The sequence below is a fragment of the Xyrauchen texanus genome, chromosome 26 (assembly GCF_025860055.1).
Source record: "Xyrauchen texanus isolate HMW12.3.18 chromosome 26, RBS_HiC_50CHRs, whole genome shotgun sequence".
Taxonomy (NCBI): domain Eukaryota; kingdom Metazoa; phylum Chordata; class Actinopteri; order Cypriniformes; family Catostomidae; genus Xyrauchen; species Xyrauchen texanus.
The window spans coordinates 1,750,900-1,763,749 of record NC_068301.1 but is presented as its reverse complement, the minus strand read 5'-3'; the positions used below and the strand labels follow the sequence as shown (position 1 = coordinate 1,763,749).

Sequence of the window (12,850 nt, the reverse complement as noted above, 5' to 3'; positions counted from 1 at the left end):
ACAGATGTTTCCAAAATGCAACAATCATAGTTTATTATTATTATTATTATTATTTCTCTGGGGTCATAGTAAGGAAAGACTAAGAACATGTTATAATGTTATAGGGCTGTCAATCGATTAAAACTTATAATCAAATTAATTACATGGTGTCCTGATTAATTAATTGCATATACAAATATTTGCTGAGAAAAGCCCCTCATGTAACAAAAAATAAATATATAATAATGAAATAATTATCTCATCTTTCTATAAGTAACTATATAATTAGTTATCTTTAAATATAATTTTTTTTAGATATACATGTGATATATACATATATGTTTATAAATATTCAGATAATTAAAATGCATTACAATGTATTGATTATTACCATATTATTGAATTGTGTATGTCGAATTCGTCAGACATGCTTGTGTAGCGTCTCGGGTGTGTTGCGTCATAAACATAAAATGTTTAGTTCACTGTGTCGTTAAATATAGTTTAATACTTTAAACACATCTTGAGATCTCTTAGTTTGGATTTGTGCTCCTTCAAGTGTTTTGAACACAAGAACGTGACGCATGTTTGTGTTGTTCTGCTGAAGTGTTTCTTCACTGTATTAACTGTGTGTTGCTCACACAGCTGAAGTTTCACTTACTGCCCCCTGGAGTAAACAGGTGGTACTACAAGCTTCTATAAGAATCTTCCTTATTACAATCCGGGGGCATTGTGATTAATTGCGTTAAACACGTTATTTTTAATCAAATAAATAGCACTGAATTAACGCCCAAGTTGTGACGTTCTATAAAACTATCGGCCGATTAATACGTTATCGGCGTTTTCCGTCACCTTAGACATCAGTATTGGCAAAATCCACTCTTAGTCGACTCTTGTTTTATATCTTTCCTTTCCCGCATATTTGTGTACCCGCTGCTTTACAGTATGCAAAAGTCAGTTTTGTCAGTAACACAGCAACACTGACTCAAGCAATGTCGTGAGTTTGGGCAGGACTATCTGTTTCTCTGATCAGTGGAAGATGAGGTTAGTTGACATTGAGATTTAATGTATTATGTTGCCACTCTTAAAATAGTAACCAGCCAATTTCGTTTTCTCACCATTAACATTTTTACTTGGATTGTCGAGAATTTGGTCGAGTGACATTTGGCAAGAGAATGTTGATCTGTAAGGTTTGTTGGTAAACACTATTACTAACTATTCAGAAAAACACTTATAGATGTCTGAACTTTTAAAAAACAAGATTAAAATCTCACCTTGGTTACGGGCATCTCTTTGGATTTGCTCTCAAACAGATGTTCAAGTTTTGCGGTGTCAAGTTTGACAGGTTCAAGTTTGGACCAAAGTGATTCTTGGCTGCGTTTGTGGTTCCGGTAGATCCAGTCTGCAGGCCGGACCTCGCTCCAGAACAACCTGATGGTCTTCTTTCTTTTCTGGAAGAGTGGCGGTTCTCCTCCGCCCAGCTGGGGCATTCCGGGAGCCGGCACCGCCGGGGTGGAGAAACAGGGAGGAGGTGGAGGCATCCTGATGTTGAACATGGGAGGTGGAGGAGGACAGCCGAACATTGATGGAGGTGGGGGCAGGTTGAAGGGGCAGGGGGGTGGAGGGGGTGGGGCATGGGGCAGATCTCCAGAGCTCAACAGACTTCCAGAATCCAAGATGTCCTGGTCATCCTCGTCGCCGAGATCTGTGAAGTTGATGTCACCAATGCGGAGCTCTCGCGGACTCTCCATCAACTGGTCCCAGATGTAGTCCGACTCTTTCTTTGGAGGCTGAGGGGGTGGAGGAGGAGGGGCCAACTGTTTCTCTGGACCTTCCTGCATTTCTGTTGGTGGAGAGCTGAGACCCTTCACCAGATCTCCAAAGCGTTCGGCGAACGCCCGCACGTTGCCCTGATTCTCGACTTTCTTGTCTCCGTCGCTCTTACGGCTGTTCTCTTCCTGTGAACTCGCGTCCAGCGCCAACACGGCCGAATCGGCGCCCTGCTCTCTCTCGTTTACGTCTTGATCTTTCTCCTCTGCGAGCTCTTCTTCATCCTCGTCTTCCTCGGAGGGTTTTTCGCTCTGTGAGTACAGCATGTCCAGCATGAAGTGTTTGCTGTGGAGGATCTTGCTGCGTTGTTCATTAGCGTTGATGCTTTGAGACCACTGACCTGCAGAAACACAGACAGAAAGATCTGATTCGAGATGAAACTTGGAGGCGGACGACACACTTCCTCAAATTCAAAACCATTGTTTTTATAAACGTACGCAAGCGCATCTTCCATTTATGGTGTCCAGCTACGACTTCACAGGCTGGTCCAAATTCTCGTAAGAAAAGACTTTTAATAAATTCATTGGATAACATTCAACACTGATTTATTATTCCATTGGAATTATTGATCTATATTGGTGGGTATTGGAGTTGACTTTGGCTCATACATAATAATATATATAATCATTTATATAATTATAATATGTAGGCCTATGATAAATATAATAATTCAGATATTTAGATTGAAATAAATTGCATTATTGTGGCAGAGAAGTAAAACATTGAGAAGACAAAATGTGACTTTAGAAGTCAATATATTGAAAATATACTTCTTGTGTTGCTAATCGCTCCGCGCACAGAATGCGTGACGCAAATGTCCTCTTCAACACAGCCACCGAGTCTTTCTTGGCCAGCGGATGTGTTCCTCATATGTGTGAGACTTTTGACCATACGCTGCCCGTTGTCTGTACTAAAAGAGTGTCACAAAGCAGTTGTGGTGCGCATGCGTCGAACTTCTTCATATTCGTTCATGTTCAGATAAGTATACTCAGAAAGGCGAGGCAAAGGGCGCGATTCAATCCGGAACACGCAAACACTCGGTATACCTTAGTCCCATATAACATAAACAGTCCACAACAATCCATTTTGCATTGAGTTTGTCAATCTGTCGTGATCTCATGGTACGCGTCCTCGCGGTCAGTCTGCGCTAGAAGCTTTTGGAGCATCTCATTGGTTTTCAGCCTCATAAACGCTGCGTTTCTAGGACGCTGTGTCAAGTGAAAAGTAGTTGAAAATGTGAAAATCACGTCTTGAAATCCCTGTATTCTGTAGTGCTTCGTCCAGCTGTCAATAACGCATACTGTATGAACGGCTCTCATTCTGAGGCTGTGATGCTCGTTGAGGCGCACTGACTGCCCCCTACTGACGACGCCGCTCATAAAAACACATGAACTTCAAGCCTGAATTGCTCTATGGTATGCAAACTTTATATTATGGTATTTATGTATGGTCTAGGGGCATGGTTAATTACCTACATTTTATTAACGCCTTATTTTTATTTAATTAATCGCATTAAATTAACGCCTTAAATCGGCAACGCTATTTATTTGGAAAAGTTTTTAAAATGAACAAAAACGACAATTTAGATTTTATTAGACAATTTAGAAAAATGAGCTAGAACATATTCTAACAGGTCAAAATGTTTTCCCTCAAAGTTTCGTGAAGTAATTTTGCTTAAATGTCATTAAAATAATGTTACCATATCAAGTAAATTGTTATTCATGTACTGAATTTGATTGAAGGGGCTGCAGTGGCTTCTCACCGGTCTCGCTGCTGCCGAGTCGATCTTCCCTCTCTAGTGTACTACTGGCAGATGATATACTGGATGCAGAGCAGTTATCTTTCTCGTTCACTTCATCACTCTGTCGTTCTTTATCACTCAAGATCCCGCTGTCTTCTGCTTCTCCATCAGGAACTTCCCGTTCAGGCTCCTCCTCATCCTCTGCAACCTGCTCTTCAGCCCCGCCCACTTCCTGTTCAGCACTTATCTCCTCCACTTCCTCTTCTTCTTCCTGTTCTTCTCTGGGTTCTGGCACTTTCTCCTCAGGTTCTAGAGTGGCCCCCATGTCCGGTTCTAGATCATTGGTGTCTGTGGAGAAGGTTGTAAAAACAAAACAGAAAGTAAATACCAATTTATGTAAAAGTCGACGTGGCAGACTCTGCCTACCCAACCAGGGAGGAAGCGGCAACTGGAGTGATCTTTAATTTCAAACTCAAATTTAAACAGTTCACAGCAACATAAACACACACACAGAGCGGCTACACGCATGTCTCTCTCTCCTCCTCTCAGCTGATTAGGATGATTCAGCGCCGGGCGTGTGTCCTCACAGCCTGCCCGTGCCCCTCTCTCCATCACAGATGAGGACTACATTTTCGGTCGACGGGACCTAAACTTGTTGAGATGGAGGGGGATGAAAACAACTGAAGTCTGCTTATAAAGTGGAGGCTGTATTGTGATTGGATGAGATGCCTGATTGAAGCGTAAGGATCCAGAGTCTTCCTGCTAGAATTACCACTTACCCGTTCATTGGTGGGAAAGGCCCTTAAATATTAGATTTAAATTTAAAGTTTTTAAAAGCGATTTACAGAACAACCGATATATCGGTCTACCTCTTATCTGAGCTATATAATCCACATGCGTGTAATTGCTTACTGTATATCATTTATTTTTATCTCTCCAAAAGATGTTGAAGAGAAATATCTGAGACAAAGTTATTGGTGCTTTAAAGAACCCAGAAGCCAAAACACTGATCTGAGGAACCTTTAATGGGACATCGAGACCTTTCTTACATCTACAAAGAACCATACAGTGGAAAATGGTTCTTTATAAGAAGACCGCTCTGGAGAACCATTGAAGACCCTTCATTTTAAGAGTACACACCGTCTGTGCTAGAGTCGTATAATTTCCTGTAGATGATTGGCTCTGTTAGGGTCTCTGTGGCTCCGTCTGCTCAACCAATCAGAGAGAGGCTGCGAACAGGAAACAAACCTGTTTGTGTCAACACTGAATGAAACAGCTTGTTTCAGAGCGTGTGTGTGTGTGTGCGTGTGAGGTGACAGAGAGGTCACAGTATTACTGCTCATGACTGTGTCCATTTAAACACTTAAACACAGACACACTGACCTCAGAACAGTTGTTTTTACTCTTTTCACAAACAAGTTCTCTCACGTGAGCTTGCAGATATTACCCGCAGAAAACATGCAATCATTCATACAATTTTAGACATTTATAACCTTGATAAATCCAAGTGTTTAAACATTTAAATACAGATACATTCATGTCTTTCCACCTCTAATTATTTAATAATATTTTCAGCTTTTCATTAATTTTCTTCAACTGAACAGATTTAAACTTTTTTGTTGTTGTTGTTATTTGAAGGTCTCCTTTAAACTGAATTGGAAACTTTTTACCTCTACCTTGTGGTACTATTCAAATGTCTTTATGTATAGAATTGACTGTTTTAGCCTTTAGACTTTCAATATTAAACACATGGGGTAACCTCCTCGTGGTGGTGATTAGTGGTTCTCTCAATGGGGCGTGTGGTGAATTGTGGAGAGTAGCATGAGTCTCCGCGGTGTCATGCACAACGAGTCACGTGATCAGATGCGCGGATTGACGGTCTCAGAAGTGGAGGGAACTGAGACTCGTCCTCCACCACCCGGACTGAGTAACCACGCCACCACGAGGACCTACTAGGTAGTGGGAATTGGGTGTTCCAAATTGGGGGAAAAGGGGGATACATTTTTTTTAACTAAAAATAAAGGTTGTTTATCAGCATGATTGGGGCCCATGAAGAAACTTTAACCTACATGGAAACTTCCCATTGCACAAAAGGTTCTTTGCAGTGGAAAAAGGTTCTTCAAAATGGTTCTTTTAAGAACCTTTAACTGAAAGGTTCTTTGGGGAACCAAACATGGTTCTTCTATGGCATCGAAACCCTTTCTGGGACCTTTATTTTTAAGAGTGAAAGTACATTATATCATAACTATGATCATCTAAACAAAGAGTGAAAACAACATAAACCATTTTAATATTGATTTATTATAATGATTTCTATAAATTGTGGCTCATTTCCAGCATACCAAACAATTTAGCTCCTAATAAAGTTTGTTCAAAAGTATTTGTTAAACAAGTGTGAGTGGAGAGCATGAGATGAAATATGAGACAAAAAATCAAGAGAAATATCTAATATTTGTATTGGCCATCATTTCCAATCCAGCTTTCATTTTGTGGAATTGTGCAAAAAAGAGTGAAAATATTATTTAAATGTATTTCGGATTCATAAATGTTATCTACTGTATTAAATTAGTCTTAGAGCAAGACGTCAGGAGTCATTTTTTGTTGAAAAATGTTAAAAATGTAATTTCCATACACTGTTGAACATTATTAGTAAACAAATAAAATATTGGAAAATGGTTTAAACAGTCTTTCTAGAAATCAAAGTGCTGAAAGTACCTGAAGTTAAAGAAAGTTATATAAGTCAATAGAAATATGTAAATGTGTCTATTTATAATGTGTATATATATATAACTTTCACTACTTGTACAATGTTTAAATAAACTGTTTCTGCAGTATTTCATATTAAACATCTATAACAACTAATAAGAGCCTCGTTCATTAATATCAGTCAGTGTTTGTAACAGATATAAAACCCAAATGCCACATGTAGCACATGTTTAAATCCATGTGTGTGCTGAACATGTGCAGAATTCATAACGCACCTCTTTACTGTGAAACACATCAGCGGCTGCCTGAACATTTATAACCATTATGTAAAAGGAAATGATAAACATTTTTACCGTCACATCTCCGTTCATGTGAATCCATAACAGCACATCCGATCGTTTAAAAGCTCTACGACTCAAGATTGGGTCAAGTTGTCTCCATGATGACATTCAGTTTAGCAAATAACTGTCTGTCAGGTGAGTTTACCTGGTTCAGAAGACGGGTACGATGTGACAGGTGTGTCCTGGTCATCCTGTGATGTCACCGAGGAGGGTGTGGCACTGCGGGATGATTGACAGTTGTCAGAAGGACTGAGAGTGAGGCTGAGACCGCAAGGTGCTGAACGCACACGATCTCTTTCAAACTCCTCCGCGGCTATTCTCTCCACCGTCTTAAACCTGAGAGAGAGAGAGGGGGGGGTGTCAGTAAATTAGTAAAACAGGCACAAATTCTCTGGTTTCATGACCTGTAAAAGAGCCCAGTGAAAACAATGTAAACAAATGCAGAACTCTCTCTGTCTCTCTCTTTCTCTCGCTCTGTTTCATGCTTGTTTTCTCTAGTTTTCTCAACTTAAGCTCAGCTGTATCTTTGCTTTTGGTCTAGCATAAAATAGTGTCACAGTGTCCGATCAAGCAGGAGAGGAATGTTTGGGAGCAAGATGAAGAAACAAATGTGTTTGTCTTTGAGGAAAAAAGGTTTATGGAGGGAAATCGGTGTAAACCTGTTCAAGATGTGACATCAGTCACTCCACAAACACATTATTAAACACTATTCCTACATTTGTATACACGACATTTGATTAAGTGCACTTCAATCTGCTATGAAGTGCAAGAATAAATGATTCATAACGAGTGATGAAATGTTCCCATTCACTCTAGATCAGTTATATTTGTATCAAAAACTTTCAATTGAAGAAAAACGGCATCATTTATGTTACGAGTTAATCCACTCCGACACCAATTGCTTCACAAAAAACAGGCCAAAATATCTCCGTTTGGAGAGCATCAGATTGACACTGAAGAAGCAGAAGATTTATTCTGAAAAGGGATGAAACAGGAATAGTTTCAGGAAAACAACAGGAATAGTTGGCAGGTCAGCGTGCATTTAGAACCTGAAAACAATCAAATGATTATAATTCAGGGCCGGTTTGAGATCTTGAGATCATACTGCAGCTGTTAAAAACTATAGACTCTAAAAACACAACTACTTTCACATCTCTTATCATTTAATCATAGTCTGATCATTGAGAATAATCCTTCAGGACATTTCTAAAACATGACATGTTTCATTATGTTGGCTGGAAAAATCCAACATACACTTCTACACTTTAAGCTGTTTATGGTTTTTCCAAAATCGCTAAACAAAGACCAAATTTCCAGTTGAAACTCCTAAACATTTAAAGCTACATCCACCAAATTTGGCACAGACCTTCAGACTGTTCTGACTCGAGTTTCTGTGACTTTTTGAACTGATTCGTCTTAAGATTTTTCTGTAACGGATGATTAAAAATCCCCAATTTCTTATAGCTTTACACTGATGGAATATTCAATCAGGCCAAAGAATGTTTGTAATTCCAACTTTCAATCCATTCAAACAGACATTTAAAGATTAATTCACCCAAATATGATTATTTACTCACTCCTGTAATTTTTCTGTCTTGTTCTGAACACAAAGGGAGAAACTGTGAGTAAATGTTGTGTTCAGTGATGTCATACAATGGCAGTTTATGGTGACCACCTCTTCAAACATCAAAAGGACACTAAAGTATCATTCAGAAGTCTAATTAATTATTCATGAGCTCATGATTGTTATGAAAGTATTCGATAAGATTTGATGAGAAAATGAAATCTAATGTATTATTTAGTGTAAATGTCACTGACCGTTGATCTCCTGTGTGTGTTGATGATAGGACACGAGAGCAACCGTTCATGCACCCCTCATGACATTGGGGCGTTCAAGCGAAACTCGTTTATCTAAAAACAGCGAGAGTGACAGAAAACAACAGAACTGCACACAAAACGGAGAACAGAACTTACTAAACATGTCTGAAGAGATAATAGTCCAAGAATTGATGCATTTCTATGCCCAGCCTTATTTAAAAATTTCTGGACTGGTGTCAGTTCACAGCAGATGGGAGTTACCGGCGTGATGCCGTAAATAGAAAACAAGAAGCTCATCACGGCTGGTTAGGACAAAAACTCTGATTAACATAGAAAATAAACCTTTTATCACAAGTCGTTTGCCGTCAGGATTGGACAAAGTGTGACTGTGTCTGCTTGTAGCTCCTCTGTGTTTCTGTTTGATTTCCAAATACGCTATTCAAAATAAGGCTGGGCATAGAAATGCATCAATTCTTCAACTACAAACTCTTCAGACATGTTTAGTAAGTTATGTTGTCACTCTCGCTGTTTTTTAGCTGTTTTTAGCTTGAATGCCCCAATGTCGTGAGGGGTGCATGAACGGTTGCTCTCGTGTCATATCATGAACACACACAGGAGATCAACGGTCAGTGACATTTACACTAAATAATACATTAGATTTCAGTTTCTCATCAAATCTTATCGTATACTTTCATAACAATCATGAGCTCATGAATAATTAATTAGACTTCTGAATTATACTTTAGTGTTCTTTTGATGTTTGAAGAGGTGTCACCATAAACTGCCATTGTATGACATCACTGAGCACAACATTTACTCACAATTTCTCCCTTTGTGTTCAGAACAAGACAGAAAGTCATATAGAGTTACAACAACACAGCGGTGAGTAAATAATGACTGAATTTCATTATTTCTGGGTGAACTACCCCTTTAAGCTATCCATCCATCCAGATTTTTGTTTGTCTGTTGGGCCTGTAAAACCTTCAAACATCAAGCGTTTAGTGAATGGCGAATGGTTTTAGGCTTTTTGAATGTTTTTCTAAATCTTCGTCATTGGTCTGATTAGGCTGATATTGGAAGCAGATATCAGAGTTCATTTTTACCAAGTCAAACCTCAAACTCTACGATAGTTTTCACAAGCACTAAACACTTCTTGTTTTCCACTGTACATTTTAATGCCTTGATGGCTGATTTCACTCCAATCATGTAACATTCGACATTGGAGTTCACTGGTGTGAAGTTGTGTAAGAAAGCAGACATGATCATATAGATGTATAATATCACCCATCATCAAATCTAATATGAATTTGGACAATGAGTTAAGGATGAAAATACTCACCTTTCTTCACGAGCATGTCTCGCCTCCTCCATGTTCGCCACATAGTCTCGACTACACACACACACACACACACACACACACACACACACACACACACACACACACACACATACATACATACACACACACACACACACACACACACACACAGGAGGGTGAAGTTGTAGTTATGTGCCACAGTAGATGATCTTGTGTGTAATTATAACAAATGGTTGTTGTGTTAAACCTTTGTCGATTTCTCTCCTCTCTCTCTATCCGTTGCAGTCGCTCTTCTCGCTCGACCCGTCGCCTCTCTCTTTCTGCTGCGAGTGATTCCTGATGCTGCCGGTACGAAGACGAGAGAAGACCGCCCAGAGCAGGTCTGACAAAGAGAGAGTATATCTATCAATCTGCCTATAAATAAATGTGTATGTATACACGGGCAGCCAATAGTTTGGAATAATGTACATATTTTGCTCTTATGGAAAGAAATTGGCACTTTTATTCACCAAAGTGGCATTCAACTGATCACAATTCACACCTCACTTCCTGTAGCACTTGCCCTTTCACCCCACACTTCCTGTAGCACTTGACCTTTCACCCCACACTTCCTGTAGCACTTGCCCTTTCACCCCACACTTCCTGTAGCACTTGACCTTTCACCCCACACTTCCTGTAGCACTTGACCTTTCACCCCACACTTCCTGCAGCACTTGCCCTTTCACCCCACACTTCCTGTAGCACTTGCCCTTTCACCCCACACTTCCTGTAGCACTTGACCTTTCACCCCACACTTCCTGTAGCACTTGACCTTTCACCCCACACTTCCTGTAGCACTTGCCCTTTCACCCCACACTTCCTGTAGCACTTGACCTTTCACCCCACACTTCCTGTAGCACTTGACCTTTCACCCCACACTTCCTGTAGCACTTGACCTTTCACCCCACACTTCCTGTAGCACTTGACCTTTCACCCCACACTTCCTGTAGCACTTGCCATAGATGTGACTGTCTTGTCGGGCACTTCTCACACACCTTACAGTCTAGCTGATCCCACAAAAGCTCAATGGGGTTTAGATCCATAACACTCTTTTCCAATTATCTGTTGTCCAATGTCCGTGTTTCTTTGCCCACTTTAACATTTTCTTTTTGTTTTTCTGTTTCAAAAGTGTCTTTTTCTTTGCAGTTCTTCCCATAAGAGTCTTCTCTTTACTGTTGTACATGAAACTGGTGTTGAGCGGGTAGAATTCAATGAAGCTGTCAGCGGAGGACATGTGAGGCGTCTATTTCTCAAACTAGAGACTCTGAGTTTTCACAAGCACTAAACAGAAGTGTTTTCCAATTATTTGATGTACTGATCCTCTTGTTTAGTTGCACAGCTTCCACATCTCTTTCTGTCCTTGTTAGAGACAGTTGTCCTTTGTCTTTGAAGACTGTAGTTCCTTTGTATGAAATCTTCAGTTTTTTGTGCAATTTCAAGCACTGTATAGCCTTCATTCCTCAAAACGTAGCTCTGCATTAATGTTTTTAGGTATGCTGGAGCAGACCCAGTGACTGTTCTGTATGCAGCATCAGGGCCTTGAATTTAATACGTGCATGAACCGGCAGCCAGTGGAGAGAGACGAGGAGGGGTGTAACATGTGCTCTCTTTGGTTCATTAAAGACCAGACGTGCTGCTGCATTCTGGATCATCTGAGAGGTCTAATAGCACATGCAGTTTCTCTAGAAACTCATCAGTCAATCATTGTTTTGAGGAATGAAGACTATACAATAATAGAAATTGCTAATGAACTAAACAAGAGGATAAGTACATCTCTAGTTTGAGAAATAGAGGCCTCAAATGTCCTCTGCTGACAGCTTCATTGAATTCTACCTTCTCAACACCAGATCATATGACCAATTAATGCAGAAAAACAGTTGATTCCAAAGGGTTCACATACTTTTTCTTGCCACTATAAATGTATCCAGGGACTTTTAAATTTCAAGTTTAAACTTACTTCACATTCCTGGCCACACCCAGTTTAAGGGGTTCATGAAACTCACCTGTCGCTTTGTGGTTTGGTTGGTGTAGATGGAGCACTTATAGCCGAAAAGGACCTGAGAGAGACACAGAGAGAGAAATTAAATTTGAACTTCGAAACCTGGTAGACGAGGTGGCATCGCAATATGTGAGGCAAACTTACACGGAGCTGTAAGGGACATTCAGAGTGAAAAACTAAAGTTTGGTGACTATTCAAACGAGATTTCCATCTTTGCAGTTAGTTGTATACGTGAGCAACAGTGAGAGAAAAGAAGGTGTGAAAGTGTCACTCTGTTGGGTTGAGACAAACGTGAGGACGTGCAGATTGTGGTTCAATCCAGATGAACATGCTTTAGGTGCTTCATGGTATACAAACATCTACCTGCCGCTCTTCTCCACTGGTTTCTCCTCCTCCACATCATAAGAGAAGAGGAAGAACGGCGAGTGAGGGAGGTATGGCAAGCGGTTGCACGGTTGAGCAGAGCCGCGCAGAGGCGGGACGACCTCATTGGTTGGCGGCACGCTGACGGAGGACTTGCGTTGTGCGAGCAGAGTGGCTAGTTGCGATGGTTGGGTGGAGTCAGGAGTGAGCGGGGCTGAGCTTGATGAGCTCCTCCTCTCCTCTTCCTCTCGCTCGTCCTCTTCTGTGCGAGCCGTCGATGTGAAGCTTTCTGTGTGTTTGTCTAAGTCGTCTGATTTATCGTCAGGTGCGCTGAAGACAGGGGGCAGCAAAGGGCAGTATGGATGAAATAAAATGTGTTTTGGGGGGTAATTTATGATCGTTGTAGTAGTGCCAAGCAAAGCTGTTTGTAATGCCTCTCACAGTTTACTGTTGTTAATCATCACATTATAATAGTTATATTTGTGAATCAACGTCTCAAAAGTTCGCAATTTGCGAAACTACATTAAACTAATTTGACTGCACTGATGCAATCGGTTCGGCATTAATGTGGATTACTGCTCAATCTTCAGTGTATTAACGGCTGGGGGATAGGATCTGCTCTGTGTGTGCAATCACACCCCCAAACCCTCATCTATTCATTAAAAGTCGTAGACTTACCGAAAGTATATCATCTGTAGGCCGCTTCAGAATGAAACATT

At 40.5% G+C, this 12,850-nt stretch overlaps 1 protein-coding gene across 4 annotated transcripts in view; it reads right to left on the bottom strand.

Moving 5' to 3' along the window:
- The window catches only part of fhod3a (formin homology 2 domain containing 3a), a 75,802-nt gene that overhangs the window by 13,476 nt on the left and 49,476 nt on the right, over nucleotides 1–12,850 (bottom strand). For 3 of the 4 annotated variants that reach the window (XM_052093452.1, XM_052093453.1, XM_052093454.1), the window contains 7 exons: nucleotides 12,132–12,461; nucleotides 11,773–11,826; nucleotides 9,978–10,112; nucleotides 9,752–9,802; nucleotides 6,740–6,930; nucleotides 3,569–3,895; nucleotides 1,251–2,146 (listed from right to left, as the gene is read on the bottom strand). In XM_052093452.1, the coding sequence (XP_051949412.1) occupies nucleotides 1,251–2,146; nucleotides 3,569–3,895; nucleotides 6,740–6,930; nucleotides 9,752–9,802; nucleotides 9,978–10,112; nucleotides 11,773–11,826; nucleotides 12,132–12,461 (1,984 nt within the window). The remainder of the gene's footprint in view (nucleotides 1–1,250; nucleotides 2,147–3,568; nucleotides 3,896–6,739; nucleotides 6,931–9,751; nucleotides 9,803–9,977; nucleotides 10,113–11,772; nucleotides 11,827–12,131; nucleotides 12,462–12,850) is intronic. The other variant, XM_052093455.1, reaches the window with a different exon arrangement.